The sequence below is a fragment of the Anas acuta genome, chromosome 25 (genome assembly GCF_963932015.1).
Source record: "Anas acuta chromosome 25, bAnaAcu1.1, whole genome shotgun sequence".
NCBI lineage: Eukaryota > Metazoa > Chordata > Aves > Anseriformes > Anatidae > Anas > Anas acuta.
Window position 1 is genome coordinate 3,050,475 of NC_089003.1, and position 13,828 is coordinate 3,064,302.

General features: G+C 67.9%; 2 protein-coding genes across 4 annotated transcripts; one reads left to right on the forward strand and one right to left on the reverse strand.

The window, feature by feature from the left end:
* The first annotated feature begins 625 nt into the window (after positions 1 to 625).
* Positions 626 to 8,180, forward strand: RUNDC3A (RUN domain containing 3A). 2 transcript variants are annotated; one of them, XM_068661023.1, is made up of 11 exons: positions 627 to 798; positions 2,748 to 2,863; positions 3,022 to 3,155; positions 4,110 to 4,195; positions 4,289 to 4,378; positions 4,485 to 4,565; positions 4,655 to 4,820; positions 5,187 to 5,344; positions 6,825 to 6,962; positions 7,086 to 7,192; positions 7,405 to 8,179. In XM_068661023.1, exons 1-11 carry the CDS (start codon positions 692 to 694, stop codon positions 7,545 to 7,547), a joined length of 1,326 nt encoding a protein of 441 aa, XP_068517124.1. In that variant the 5' UTR covers positions 627 to 691; the 3' UTR covers positions 7,548 to 8,179. The 2 variants fall into 2 exon arrangements, with proteins under 2 accessions (XP_068517125.1, XP_068517124.1); XM_068661024.1 differs by lacking the exon at positions 7,086 to 7,192 and having other exon boundaries at positions 626 to 798; positions 7,405 to 8,180.
* Positions 8,181 to 8,440: 260 nt separating this feature from the next.
* SLC25A39 (solute carrier family 25 member 39) lies at positions 8,441 to 13,101 on the reverse strand. 2 transcript variants are annotated; one of them, XM_068661025.1, is made up of 12 exons: positions 12,933 to 13,101; positions 11,585 to 11,693; positions 11,443 to 11,502; positions 10,980 to 11,027; positions 10,485 to 10,600; positions 10,302 to 10,369; positions 10,086 to 10,210; positions 9,827 to 10,000; positions 9,644 to 9,753; positions 9,447 to 9,528; positions 9,280 to 9,360; positions 8,441 to 9,193 (listed from the first exon to the last, which is right to left on the reverse strand). In XM_068661025.1, exons 2-12 carry the CDS (start codon positions 11,679 to 11,681, stop codon positions 9,075 to 9,077), a joined length of 1,080 nt encoding a protein of 359 aa, XP_068517126.1. In that variant the 5' UTR covers positions 11,682 to 11,693; positions 12,933 to 13,101; the 3' UTR covers positions 8,441 to 9,074. The 2 variants fall into 2 exon arrangements, with proteins under 2 accessions (XP_068517126.1, XP_068517127.1); XM_068661026.1 differs by lacking the exon at positions 10,980 to 11,027.
* Positions 13,102 to 13,828: the final 727 nt, after the last annotated feature.

Below are 13,828 nucleotides of genomic sequence, written 5' to 3' on the forward strand. Positions count from 1 at the left end.
TGGGGGGGCATCGCTGGGGGGTGAGCACCATCAAGGGGGGGGGCAGCATGGGGGGGGGGCACGTTCATGGCAGGGCATGGTTGGGGGGGGGATGCTTAATTGGGGGGGTGCTCATGGGGGGGATACTTATGGGGGGTGCTCGTGGGGGTGCTCATGGGGGATGCTCGGGGGGGGGGATCCTTATGGGAGGGGGATGCTCAGGGGGGAGATGCTCTTGGGGGGGTGCTCATGGGGGGGGATAGTCATGGGGGGGTGCTTAATTGGGGGTGATGATCATGGGGGGGTATGCTTATGGGGGGTGCTCGTGGGGGGGGGATGCTTAATTGGGGGTGATGATCACGGGGGGGGATGCTTATGGGGGGTGTTCATGGGAGAGATGCTCTTGGGGGGGGGGGGATGCTTAATTGGGGAGGATGCTCATGGGGGGGGGATGCTCCTGGGGGGGGCGATGCAGACGAGGTGGTGCCCCCCCCCCCCCCCATAAACCCCCCCATTCCCCCCCTTCCTTCCCCCCAATCCCCACGGGGGCTGATTTCGGGAAGGCCCCATCCTGGCTGGCGGGGTTGCGGGGGGGGTGGGTGGGAAAAAGATAGGGGGGGGGGTGTCAGGAGAGAGGGGGGGGGGGGGGAACGCGGCGGCGCGGGGCCGCGGGGAGGGGGCCGCGGGCCCTGTTGGCTTCGCCCCGCTCTGGATGGCAGCGAGCTGCGTCCAGGCTGCCATGGCTCTGGGGCTCTCCTCCAAGAAGGCGTCCTCCAGAAACATCGCCGTGGAGAGGAAAAACCTCATCACCGTCTGCAGGTGGGGGGCTTTTTTATGGGGGGGGGGGGGCGCAAATCCCCGGGGTGGGGGGGACCCCTGAAATATAGCCTTGGGGGGGAAAGGGGGATGGTGATGGATGGATGGATGGATGGAGGGATGGATGGGGGACCCCCGGTGGAGGGGATGGAGGGGAGGGAAGGGGGGGAAGGGGGTGGGGGGGTGGGTTGTGCCCCCCCCTCGCAGCCCCTCCAAGATGGGGGGGGGATTTTTTTTCTCGTTGCCGGTGTTGGTTTTATATTGGGGGGGGTTGGGGGAGGGTTGGGGATGGGGGAGAGGGGGAAGGATGCGGCTGGGATGGAGCCTGGGGGGGCTGGGGGGGGCACATGGGGGGTGTGGGGGGGGGGCGCACACAAGGCCGGAGGCTCCTGGGGGGGGGCAATGTGGGGGGATTGGGGGGGGCACAACAACAAGACGGGGGCTGCAGGCGGCGGGGGCGGCGATGGGGAGGCCGCAGAGGCCGGGATGGGGGGGAGGCCCTGGGGGGGGGGGGTGAAGGATGGGGGGGGGCACCGGGGACCCCCCCCCGTGGGGTGTGGGGCCGAGGAAGTGACGTCAGGCCGCGGGCCAGGCGGGATGCGGGGCTGGGGGAGCGGGGATGGAGGATGCGGGTTGCCATGGCGACGCCGGCTGGATGGGGGGGGGGGGAGATGGGGATGGGGTCTGGGGACCTTGAGGGGGGGGCACGGGGATGGGGGGGCCCTGCAGGTGGCGGGGAGATGGGGGGGGGCACCCAGGTTTGGGGTCACCGTGCCCCGTGCCCCCCTGGTGCTGATGTTGGGGGCTGGGGAGCCCCAAAACCCCTCACAACACCGGGGGGGGGCACCTCCATCCCCCCCCCATACCATGGAGACCCCCTGCACCCCCCCAGGTCACACAGAGCCCCCCCCCACCACGACACCCACACGAGGGGGGGGTCTCCACCTTTATGGCCACACCACGGGTTCCCCACAGCCCCCTCCATCCCCCTCCATCCCCCCATCCACCCCCCCCAGTTTCTCCCCCCCCCCTGCCCCCCCCCCGGCGTTGCCCCCCCCCTGCATCCTCCCCATTCCCCGGCCTTTATGGGCCCGGTCCTGCGGCCAAGCGGCCGGCGGAAGGGGAAGCCATCACCGCCCGCGCGCGGCCGGGGAGGAAGGGGGCCTTTGTTCGCCCTTCCTGGCCGCTCGCGCCCAGGGGCAGCGGCACCCGCCCCACGGGGTCCCCGGGGACATGGGGACAAGGAGCCGGAGCCCCCGCGTCCTGCAGGGCTTGGCAGGGATGGGACGGGGCCGTCCGACTCCCCCCGGGTGTCCCCTCCCTGCTGCAGGTGGATGTGGTGCGGGGATTGGGGTGAATGTGGTGTGCCCAGGGCTGTTGGTTGGGTTTTGGGTGCCATCAGTTGGATTTTGGGTGCCATCAATTGGATTTTGGGTGCCACTGGTTGGGTTTTGGGTGCCATCAGTTGGTTTTCGGGTGCCATCAGTTGGGTTTTGGGTGCCATTGGTTGGTTTTCGGGTGCCATCAGTTGGGTTTTGGGTGCCATCAGTTGGGGTTCGGGTGCCATCAGTTGGATTTTGGGTGCCATCAGTTGGATTTTGGGTGCCATTGGTTGGGTTTCAGGTGCCATCAATTGGATTTTGGGTGCCATCGGTTAGGTTTTGGGTGCCATCAGTTGGATTTTGGGTGCCATCGGTTGGGTTTCAGGTGCCATCAGTTGGGGTTCGGGTGCCATCAGTTGTTTTTTGTGTGCTCGAACCAAAACGGAGACAGCCGGCACCGTGCCTGTGCCCACACAGAGATACAAGCCCCGTTTTGGGGAGGAATCATTGGAATAAAGAGCTTTTTGGGGCTGAAAACGCACGTCCTGGCAGGGCACCGGGGGCGTTTTATTCCCGCTGCAGCCCCGTCCCCCTCCCGCCCCGTGACACCCCCTTTGTGCCCCCCGCCAGGTTCTCGGTGAAGACCCTGCTGGAGAAGTACACGGCGGAGCCCATCGACGACTCCTCCGAGGAGTTCGTCAACTTCGCCGCCATCCTCGAGCAGATCCTCAGCCACCGCTTCAAAGGTACCGCGGGGACCCCCGCACGTCCCCGTCCCCCTCCTTGTCCCCGTGCCAAGCGCCGGGTGGGGACACGCGGCCGTCCTGTGCTGGGTTTGGGGCTCGGGGCCGCTGGGGGTGTGTGTGGGTGCGGCAGCCCCGAATTGTCCCCGTGCCCCCCCCAGGCCCCGTCAGCTGGTTCAGCTCGGATGGGCAGCGCGGCTTTTGGGACTACATCCGGCTGGCCTGCAGCAAGGTCCCCAACAACTGCGTCAGCAGCATCGAGAACATGGAGAACATCAGCACCTCCAGGGCCAAGGTCAGCCCCGGGACAGCCACAGCCCTGGCCCTGGCCCCGTCTCAATTCCCATCCCAACCCCAACCCGTCCCATCCCCATCCCATCCCATCCCCATCCCCATCCCATCCCCATCCCATCCCATCCCCATCCCCATCCCATCCCCATCCCATCCCATCCCATCCCATCCCCATCCCCATCCCATCCCCATCCCCATCCCATCCCCATCCCCATCCCATCCCCATCCCATCCCATCCCATCCCCATCCCATCCCATCCCATCCATCCCATCCCATCCATCCCATCCCATCCCCATCCCATCCCATCCCATCCCATCCCCATCCCATCCCATCCCATCCCATCCCATCCCATCCCATCCCATCCCATCCCATCCCATCCCATCCCATCCCATCCCATCCCCATCCCATCCCATCCCATCCCATCCATCCCATCCCATCCCCATCCCATCACATCCCCATCCCATCCCATCCCCATCCCCATCCCATCCCATCCCATCCCATCCCATCCCCATCCCATCCCATCCCATCCCATCCCCATCCCCATCCCATCCCCATCCCTATCCCCACCCCACCCCATCCCATCCCACCCCATCCCATCACTGCCTCCATCCCTTCCCTGTCCCCATTCCCAGTTCTGATCTTTGGCCCCATTTCTATCCACATCCTGGCCACAGCCCCATCCCTATCCCCTGTCCTTGTCCCCATCTTTGCTGCCATCCTCTCTGTCCCCATCCCCATCCTCCCATCACCATCCCTGTCCTCATCCCCATCCCCGTCCCCATCCCCATCCCCTCTCCCTGCCCTCCCGCAGCCCCATCTTCCCCCTGCACGAATTCACCAGGAGGGGCTCCCTGGGGACCACCCCTGCCCCCCAGGACGAGGTGTGTGTGTGTGTGGGGGGGGGGCACGGAGCAGGGTTTGGGGGCGCAGCAGCCCCCCGCTCAGGGCTGCCTTGCAGGGCCGGGCGTGGATCCGCGTGGCGCTGATGGAGAAGCGCATGTCCGAGTACATCTCCACCGCCCTGCGCGACACGCGGACCACCAGGTGAGCGCCGCGCCTGGGGTGGGCACAACGAGGAATTTTTGGGGTTTTTTCCCCCCCCCCTCCACCTACCCACCCAGCCTCTGGTCCCCGCAGGCGCTTTTACGACGACGGGGCCATCATGCTGCGGGAGGAGTCCACGGTGCTCACCGGGATGCTCATCGGGCTCGGCGCCATCGACTTCAGGTAGGACGCGGGCAGGCGGCCACGATCCCCCCCCCTAATTCCCCTGCGCCCCCCCAGGGCTCCCCTCACCCTCTGCTTTCCCCCCCGCACCCCCCTCCTGGCTCAGCTTCTGCCTGAAGGGCGAAGTGATGGACGGCAAGACGCCGGTGGTCATCGACTACACGCCCTACCTGAAGTTCACGCAGAGGTAGGAGCAGCCCCTGCCCCTCTCCGTGGTCCCCTCACCCGTGCCCACCCCCCTGAGCCCCCCATGTGTGGTGTCCCCCCCCCTCCCAGCTACGATTACCTGAGCGAGGAAGAGGAGCGGGGCAGCGTGGAGAGCAGCACGAGCGAGGACAGCTCCCCCGACCACCCCTACCTGCCGCTGGTCACCGACGAGGACAGCTGGTACAACAAGTGGCGCAAGATGGAGCAGAAATTCCGCATCGTTTACGCCCAAAAGGTAGCGGGGAGGAGGAGAGGGGATGGGGACGGGGGGGATGGGGGTCACGGATGGGTCCCGATCCTTATGGGACGCTCTGAGATGGGTGGGTCCTGATCCATGCGGGATGCTCTGAGCACCCCTGGCATGGAGCTGGGTGGGTCCTGATCCTTATGGGGTCCAAGCACCTCCAGAACGGTGCTGGGGGGGGTCCCGGTCCTTATGGGGTCTGAGCACCCCCGGCACGGCACTGGGTGGGTCCTGATCCTTATGGGGTCCAAGCACCTCCAGCACGGTGCTGGGGGGGGTCCCGGTCCTTATGGGGTCTGAGCACCCCCGGCACGGCGCTGGGGGCCTCGCAGCCCCGCTGACGGTGGCCTCGCGCAGGGGTACCTGGAGGAGCTGGTGCGGCTGCGGGAGTCGCAGCTGAAGGACCTGGAGGCGGAGAACAAGCGGCTGAAGCTGCGGCTGGAGGAGGTGATGGTGCAGAACCAGCTGGAGAAGAGGGAGCTGGAGGGCGTCATCCTGGAGCTGCAGGAGCAGCTGTGAGTGCGGCCCCATACCGGCCCCATACCAGCCCCATACCGGCCCCATCCCGGCCCCATACTGGACCCCCAGCTGCTGCCGGGTCTGGCCCCACGGGATCCGGGTGGGTGGCGGGGATTTGGCATCCTGCATGCACCCAGTGTCTGGGTGCTCCACGAGCCCTGGGGGGTGTGGTGGGTCCCCAGTGCCCTATATGTTCTGTAGGACATGGTGAGCGCACTGTGCTCGTATGTCCTGTAGGACAAGGGGGGTTCCCAGTACCCTATATGTCCTGTAGGACATGGTGTATCCCCACGCCCTGTATGTTCTGTAGGGTATGGTGAGCGCACTGTCCTCCATGCGTCCTGTAGGATGTCATGGGTTCCCAGTGCCTTGTATGTCCTGTAGGACATGGTGGGTCCCTAGTGCTCCATACATCCTGTAGGATGTTGTGGGTCCCCAGTACCCTGTATATTCTGTAGGACGTGTTGAGTGCACTGTGCTCCATATGTCCTGTAGGACATGGTGGGTCCCCAGTGTCCCATATGCCCCATAGGACATGGTGAGTCCACAGTGCTCCATATGTCCTGTAGGACGTGGTGGGTCCTTAATGCCCTATATGTCCTGTAGGACATGGTAGACCCCCAGTGTTCCATACATCCTATAGAAGTGCTAGGTCCCTAGTGCCCTATATGTCCTCTAGGACATGGTAGATCCCTGGTGTCCCATACATCCTGTAGGACATGGTGGGTCTGTAGTGCTCCATACATCCTGTAGGACACAGTAGATCTCCAGTGTCCCATATACATCTTATAGGACATGGTAGGTCCCCAGTGTCCCATATGCCCTGTAGGACATGGAGGGTCCCTAGCGCCCCATACACCCTGTAGGACGTGGTGAGTCCACAGTGCCCTATATGCCCTGTAGGACATGGTTGGTCCCTAGTGCCCTATATGTCCTCTAGGACATGGTAGATACCTGGTGTCCCATACATCCTGTAGGACGTGGTAGATCCCCAGCATCCCATACACCCTGTAGGACATGGTGGGTCTGTAGTGCTCCATACATCCTGTAGGACGCGGTAGATCTCCAGTGTAGATCAGGACATGGTAGATCTCCATATACATCTTATAGGACATGGTGGGTCCCCAATGTCCCATATGCCCTGTAGGACATGGTGAGTCCACAGTGCCCCATACACCCTGCAGGACATGATGAGTACACAGTGCCCTATATACCCTGCAGGACATGGAGGGTCCCCAGTGCCCCATACATCCTGTAGGATGTGGTCAGTCCACAGTGCCCTATATGCCCTGTAGGACACGGAGGGTCCCTAGTGCTCCATACAGCTTATAGGTCATGGTGTGCCCCCAGTGCCCCGTATACCCTATAGGACACGGTGTGCCCCCAGTGCCCCGTACACCCCATGGGACACGACGGGTGGTGGGTGCCCGGTGCCTGCAGGCCACCCCGTGCGCTGAGCGCCCGCGTGTGCCGCAGGACGGGGCTGATCCCCTGCGAGAACACGCAGCTGGCGCAGCTCCCCAAGGACATGGGGACCCCCCTGGTCAACCAGTGGCCCTCGCTGGGGACGCTCAACGGCAACGAGAGCGGCTCGGACGGCAAGCTCTACAGGAGGTAACCCCCGGGGGGGTGTAAGGGGAGGAGGGAGGGGGGCAGAGCCGCCCGGACCCGCGCCCCAAAACAGCCCCGGGGAGGTGGGTGGGGGGGGGACGGGGGCTGAGCGCCGTCCCTCCGCAGGCACAGCTTCGTGAGCACCGACCAGCTCTCGGCCGAGAACAGCCTCAGCTCCGACTCCCAGCGCCTGGGCGAGGGCAAGCGCGAAGGCGAGCCCTGGGGGCCCTTGGGTAAGACCCCCCCCCGCCCCTTCGCCCACCCCCATGGGGTGCTGCACGGGGCCCCTCATGCCCTTCACACCCCCCCCTCCCCAAGCTAGGGACGCTGCCCATACAACCGCGGGGTCCCCAGGCCATCCGCGGCGATCCCCAAGGGGTGCTCCCCGTCCCCGTCCCCGTCCCCACCCGCAGCCCCCCACGACGCCCGCTCTGTGCCCCCCCAGGGAAGGACCCCACGCCCTCCATGCTGGGGCTCTGCGGCTCCCTGGCCTCCCTGCCCAGCTGCAAGTCCCTGGCCAGCCTCAAATCCAACGAGTGCCTGGTGAGCGACAGCAACGAAGCCAGCCCGAGCCGCAGCCCCAGCTGAGACCCCCGGCCCCCTCGCCCAGCGCCGCCGCCGCCGCCGAGGACTGACCTCGTCCCCCTCCACCCCGGGACCGACGGAGGACCGAGGGACTCGCCCAACTCATCGGGGAGGCCGGGGACGGCGTCCTCCCCCCCCCCCTTTTCTGCACCCCACCCCGGCTGCGTGTTGGACCCCCCAGCCCGGACCCCGGCTGGAGACGTGGACCCGTTGGGATGGGGATGCTGGAATGGGACCGGGATGTGTCTGTGTGTGTCCCCCCCCCTTCCTCCTGTCCATCCAGGCTGGGGAGGAGGTGACGAACTGCGGGGACACCGGGGTTGTGCTGCGGGGTGCAGGAGGGGGGCTTGGGGTGAGCCCCCCTGCAGGGGTGAGGGTCCGGGCACGGCCCCGTTGCCATCCCAAGGGCTCGGGGCGCAGCTCTTCCAGCAGCCCCCTGCCTCAGCACCCATGGGACCACCCGGCCCTCCTTGCAGCCGCATCCCCACAACGGCGATTGGACCCCCCCCTCCTTCCCTCCCCATTCCCCCCCGGGTTTTGGGTTGTTTGGGGTGTTTTTGGGTTTTGGTTCAGCCCCAGCTTGCCTTGTTGGAGCGAAAGGAATCAATAAACGCAGCGATACGAGCTGACCCCCCCGTGAGCACCCGGCCAGCTGGGAGGGGGAAAACAGCCTTGTGTCCCCCCCTCCCACACCCCATAAAGAGATATGAGGGGGGTGCTGGGAGCCCCCATGCCCCAAACGAGCCCCCCCAGCCCCATACTGGTGGGTGACAGCACTGTCCCCCGGCAGCAGGGACACAACTGCCAGCCCCAGGGACACCTCCCACGCCCCCCCCCCCCGCACACAGCCAGGCAGCCCTGCAGGGACCAGGGGCAGGGCTCCATGCCCTAAGACACAAATTCCATTTTGTTTTATTTAAGAAAATAAAAGAAACGCCCCCCAGGCACCCAGGGGGACGGGGAGGGGGTCGGGCAGCACCCGCACCGAGCACGGCACGGGGCAGGTCCTCGCGGTGAAGGGAGGGGGCACGGGACAGAGCCTGGCCCCCCCCCAGAGCAGCAGCGAGGTTTGTCCCCACGCAGGGTCTGAGCAGGTCCTGAGGGGGCTGGGGGGGGTCCAGAGGCAGGGCTGTGAGGTTGAGGTGCCCCCACCCCACATGGGGGCAGGAGGGGAGGCTGTGCGTAACTGGGGGCAGGCGGGGGGGGGGGGCAGCCCCCGGGGTTTGGTCCATGCTGGAGCCCCCGCTCCTACCCCCGAGCCTGGCGGGAGGCTGGGGGCTCCCAACCTCGCCAAAGTCCGTGAGTCAGTCCAGCAGCATCTGTCCAGCCTTGAGGGAGGGCCGGGGGGGGGCCACGTCCCCAATGTCACAGCAGGCAGCGTGCCCCCAGCACAGCAGGGCCGGGTGGGCCCCCGGGACCGTGTCCACACCACGGGGCCAGCGGGGAGCAGAGCGCACGGGAAGGCACTTGGGGTCAGTCCGGGGGGTGTCCCTGTCCCACGGGCCACAGTCCCCATCCGTGCCCCCCCCCTTACAATCCCCGCAGCCGCCGCTCCTGGTTCAGCTTCTGGAAGAAGGTTTTGCCGAACTCGTAGGTGCTGATCATGATGGCACAGGCGGGGGCCACCTTAATGACACGGGGCAGGAACCCTGCAAGGACAGCGCCGTCAGCCCCACGATGACACCGGGACACCCCAAAACCCCAAAAAAGGGTGTGGGGGGGGTCACAGCCTCACCTGCAAACAGCCCCCGGGTGCCCGACTCGGCACGGATGCGGCGCATGAGCAGCCAGGTGGATGAGGGCTTGGAGGCTGCGACTGCAGGAGGAGAGGGGAGCGGGGGGTTAGGGGGTGCCGGGGGGGGCTCCCCGCTGTCCCCCCCGCCCCAAAGGAAGCCCCCTCACCCGGGTGCATCTCGCTGCCTCCCAGCTCGATCTGCCGCTGGGTCTTCACCACGTCGAAGGGCAGCGTCAGCACCGCGGCCACCTGCGGGGCGAGCGCACGGGGCTGAGCTCCCCGACCCCACAGCCACGGCACAGCCCCAGCCCTTTGCAACCCCATTCCCCCTGGGGGGGCTGCAGACCCCAAACCCCTTTCTCACCGTGCCGGAGATGGCCCCGGAGGCGAAGCTGATCATGAAGGTGGCCTCATCCAGCCGGGCTTGTGCGCACAGCCACTCGCGCACCAGCTCGTAGTTGAACCAGTAGAGAGCTGGGAGGAGAGGTGAAGCCCCCGCGCTGCCCGGCGACCCCCCCGTGCCACCCCCTGCCCCCCCCAGCCTTACCGGAGAAGGGGACGTCCCGCAGCACGGTGGGTCCCCAGCCCCTCCAGAGGGACAGCCAGCCGTCCTGAGCCACCGCCGACTGGATGCAGACGCGCAGCTCCCGGTAGCTCAGCTGCCGCGACTGCATCTTGGTGCGGATCAGCTCCAGGGGGCTGATCACCGTCACAGCACCCACTGCCCGGGGAGGGGGGAAAAACGGGGGTGTCAGCCCCACCGGGGGGGCACAGCTTGCAAACTGGGGGTGCTTGGGGGTACTCACGGCGGGCGAGGGCCCCCGCCAGCAAGGGGATGTGGTGGCCGCGGCTCCCGGTGCGAGCGTGCAGGTAGTCCCGGAGCTGGTCGTAGGCGGTGAAGTAAATGACGGTGGCCGGCACTGCCATCACCCTGCCGGGGAGAAGGGAGGGGAGGGCACCCCGGCGTGAGGCTCGGGGTCAGTGCGCCCCCCCCAGACCCCAAAAATTGGGGTACAACTCACAGCGTCGGGGGGAGGCCGCTCCACAGGGACCTGATGCCCTCGTAGCGAGTGATCTTCACGAAGGCGTCCTGCGGGGAGAGCGCAGCGCCCGGGGGAGGGTGGGAGGGGGGCAGAGGGGCGAGCACCCCCCTCACACCCCCAGGAACGCCCGACCCCGCACGGGGAGACCCCCGCAGCCCCTACCAGGGTGCCGGTGAAGCGTGCGGGGGGGGGAGCCTTGTACCAGGCGGTGCAGCCGGGGCCGTTCTGGCAGACGTAGAGGTGGTCCATGAGCCCGTTGCAGTAGAGGAAGCATTTCCCTGGGGTGGGAGGGAATGGGGGCACCGTCAGAGCCCAGCCCGGACCCCTCCAGCCCCAAATCAGCCCTGCCTGTCCCAGGAGAGCACCAAACCCGAGCTCCCAAGCCCCAAACCAGAGCCAGAAGCCTCGCTGGCCGAGACCCCACAGGGCAGGGGGCACCCTGGGGGAGGCAGCGAGGCCACGGGTGATGCCCCCAAGGCTGGGGGAGCTCCCCTGGCCATGAGCATCCTGCCCCCTGGCCTGGCACCGCTCTCAGCAAGGCCAGCAGGAGCGAGCAGGAGATCCCAGGAGGCTTTGGCACAGTGGCAGGGCAGAGCAAAAAGAAAAACACCGGGTCCGGGACGTCCCCGCAGCCACCAGCAGCAGCTGGGTACTCACACGTGGCGTCCTGAGAGCCCCCCCAGGGCGCCGAGCGCACCGACCACGCTGAAACACAACGGGGACAGCCTGAGCGGGGCGCCGGGGACAGGACACCCTCCGTCTCCGAGCAAAAAGGGGCTGGGGACGGAGCCCTGCCGGCACCAAACCGGGGCTGCGGGGAGCCCGGAGGCCGTGCCTGGTGTCCTCCGAGGGGTGGAGGGGTCGGCACCCTTCTGGCACCCGGAGGAGCACGGAGCAGCCCCACAGCTCGGGCAGCAGCACGAAAGGCAGCGGGTCCAGGGGATGGGGAGCCTCTGGAGCACGCCGAGCCCCCCACCCAGCCCCGCAGCACTGGCCCAGCTCCAACACGGGGCCATAACGAGGGGAAGGAGGACGAGGGGGGGCCCATGGCAGCAGCGCCCCCACCATGGCCCCGTGCGCCCGGGCACGAGCGGAGACGTCCCCGCCGCCAATGGGGTACCTTTGGAGAAGGGGGTCCTCTGTGCCTGCAGCCGGATCTTCACCACGTCCAGCGGCGTCACTGCAACGACAGCCCCCCCGTCAGCCTCCTCCCGGGGTGCCCCCCACCCCGGGACCCCCCCCCATAGCCCCGCGACCCTCACCGAAGAGCGAGGTGAGGATGGCGCCTGTGCCGGAGGCCAGCATCTGCTGCAGGGGCGTGATGCCCCCCCCGGGGCCCGGTGATGTCTTCTCGGCCATGGTGCTGCCCTCCTGAAATGTAAAAATGGGTCGGGGGGGTCCGCCCGAGCCCACCGGGGGGGCCGGGCACGGCTCCGACCCGAGCATCCCCGGTGCGAGGCCGCTCCGTGCGCCGCTATCGGCAGGGCGCAGGGGGCAGGCGCGGCCCCCACCCCGCTGCTGCCCCCGTAATCGTGCTGCCCCCATCAGGGACCCCTCCTGGGGCCGGCTGGGCCCCGATAACGCCCGGTGGGGGTGCTGGCAGCTGGCCTGGACACCCCATGGTGCTGCTCCCATGGGACCGGGGGGGGGGAGATGTTGTGTGTGTCCCCCCCCTCCCAGTGCTGGGTAAGGGACAAGGTCCAAAGAGCAGGAGCCCCGTGCTGGGGACGGCCCCGTCCTGGTCCTGGCTCCGAGGGCAGCCCCATGGGCACATGGGGGGGGGAGACCCCCTCCTTGCAGAACCCCCCCCAAAAAAAAGCAGCTGCACACCCCAAATCCCACAGTGCAGCACCAGCAGCGTGCCCATCCTGCGGGACGCAGCCCCCAGACCCCACACAGCACCCCCGCTATGGGGTCAGGAGCAGGGGTCCCCTCCCTGGGGGGGGGGCAGCGGGGGGTTTTCTGCCCACCCCCACCCCCCCCCAGGGATAAATCACGGCCGCTGAGCGCGGACGGAGGCAGCGGGGCCAAAAAAACCCCAAACGCCTTCGGGGCCTGACTCAGCACCTCCCCAAGGTCGCTGCGGCCCCTCGGGGCTGGGCGCCGGACCCCGGGGGGGGCCACCCATGGGTGCTGCATGGGGTGAGGGGGTCACGCTCCGGGGGGGGGGGGGGGGGGTCACAAACGTGGAGCCCCCCCAGTGGGGAGGAAAGAGCCCATGGGGGGGGGGGGGCACGGAGCTGGGGGCTGCCATAGGGAGAGGGGGGTGTGAGGGGGGGGCGTGTGGGCACCCCAAGGGAGGGGGAACCCCCATGGGGGGCATATGGGGGGGGGGGGGGCGCACACACACACACAGGGGGGGCTCCCCCACCTTGCCCCCCCCATGGGGGTCTCACCCTGCCAGCCCCCCCCTCCGCAGCCCCCCCAAGCCCTCAGTGCCCCCCCAGCCCCTTACCCCCCCCCCCACTGCTGCCCCCCCCCAGCCCCCCCAATTCCCTCCAGGGAAACTGAGGCAGCGCCCCCACGTGCCCACCCCCCCCCCCGGGGGGGTCTCTTTTGGGGGGGAGGGGGGTGATGGGGGCGGGGGGGGTGTCCCGGGGGGGCCCCCACCTGCTCATTCCGGCCCCGCGCGGCGCTGCCGTCCCCGGGCACGCGGAGGGGGGGGGGTTGGGGAGGGGGGGAGGAGAGGGGGGGGCGGCGGCGCCTTTAAGGAGCCCCACGGGCGCCGAGCGCGCCCCCGCCGCCGCGCGCCGCTTCCGCCTCCTGCCCGCGCACGCGCGCGCGCGCGCAGCGCCCCCCCCGCCCCGCCCCCGCGAGCGCGCGCGCGCGCCCCCTGCCGGGCCGGGGGACGCGGGATGGGGAGGGGGGGGTGGGAAGGGTCGTGCAAGGGGGGAGCTTTGCACGCGCACCGGGCTGGCGGGAGCGCGCTTTGCACGATTGCACGCGCACCGGGCTGGCAGAAGCATTCTCTGCACAAATGCACGCTCACCGTGCTTGCAGGAGCACGCCCTGCATGGTTGCACACTCACCGTGCCGGCAGAGGGGCACCCCGCGTGGTTGCACGCTCAGTGTGCTGGCAGGAGCACGCCCCGCGTGACTGCACGCTCGCTGTGCCAGCAGAGCGGCACCCTGCATGATTGCACACCGAGCTGGCACAGGGGCACTTCACGTGCTTGTCTTGCTGGCGTAAGCACACTCTGCATGATTGCACACTCACCGTGCTGGCAGAAGCACGCCCTGCATGATTGCACGCTCACCGTGCTGGTGGAGGGGCACCGTGCACGCTCACCAGACTTGCAGAAGCACACCCTGCACGTCTGCACACTCCCCGTGCAGCACCCTGCACCATTGCACACCGTGCCGGCAGAGGGACGCTTTGCACACCCATCACGCTGGCAGAAGCACACCCTGCACAATTGCACACTCACTGTGCCAGCCGTGCAGCACCCTGCACCATTGCACACCGTGCTGGCAGAGGGGCACTTTGCACGCTGTGCAGCTTTTAG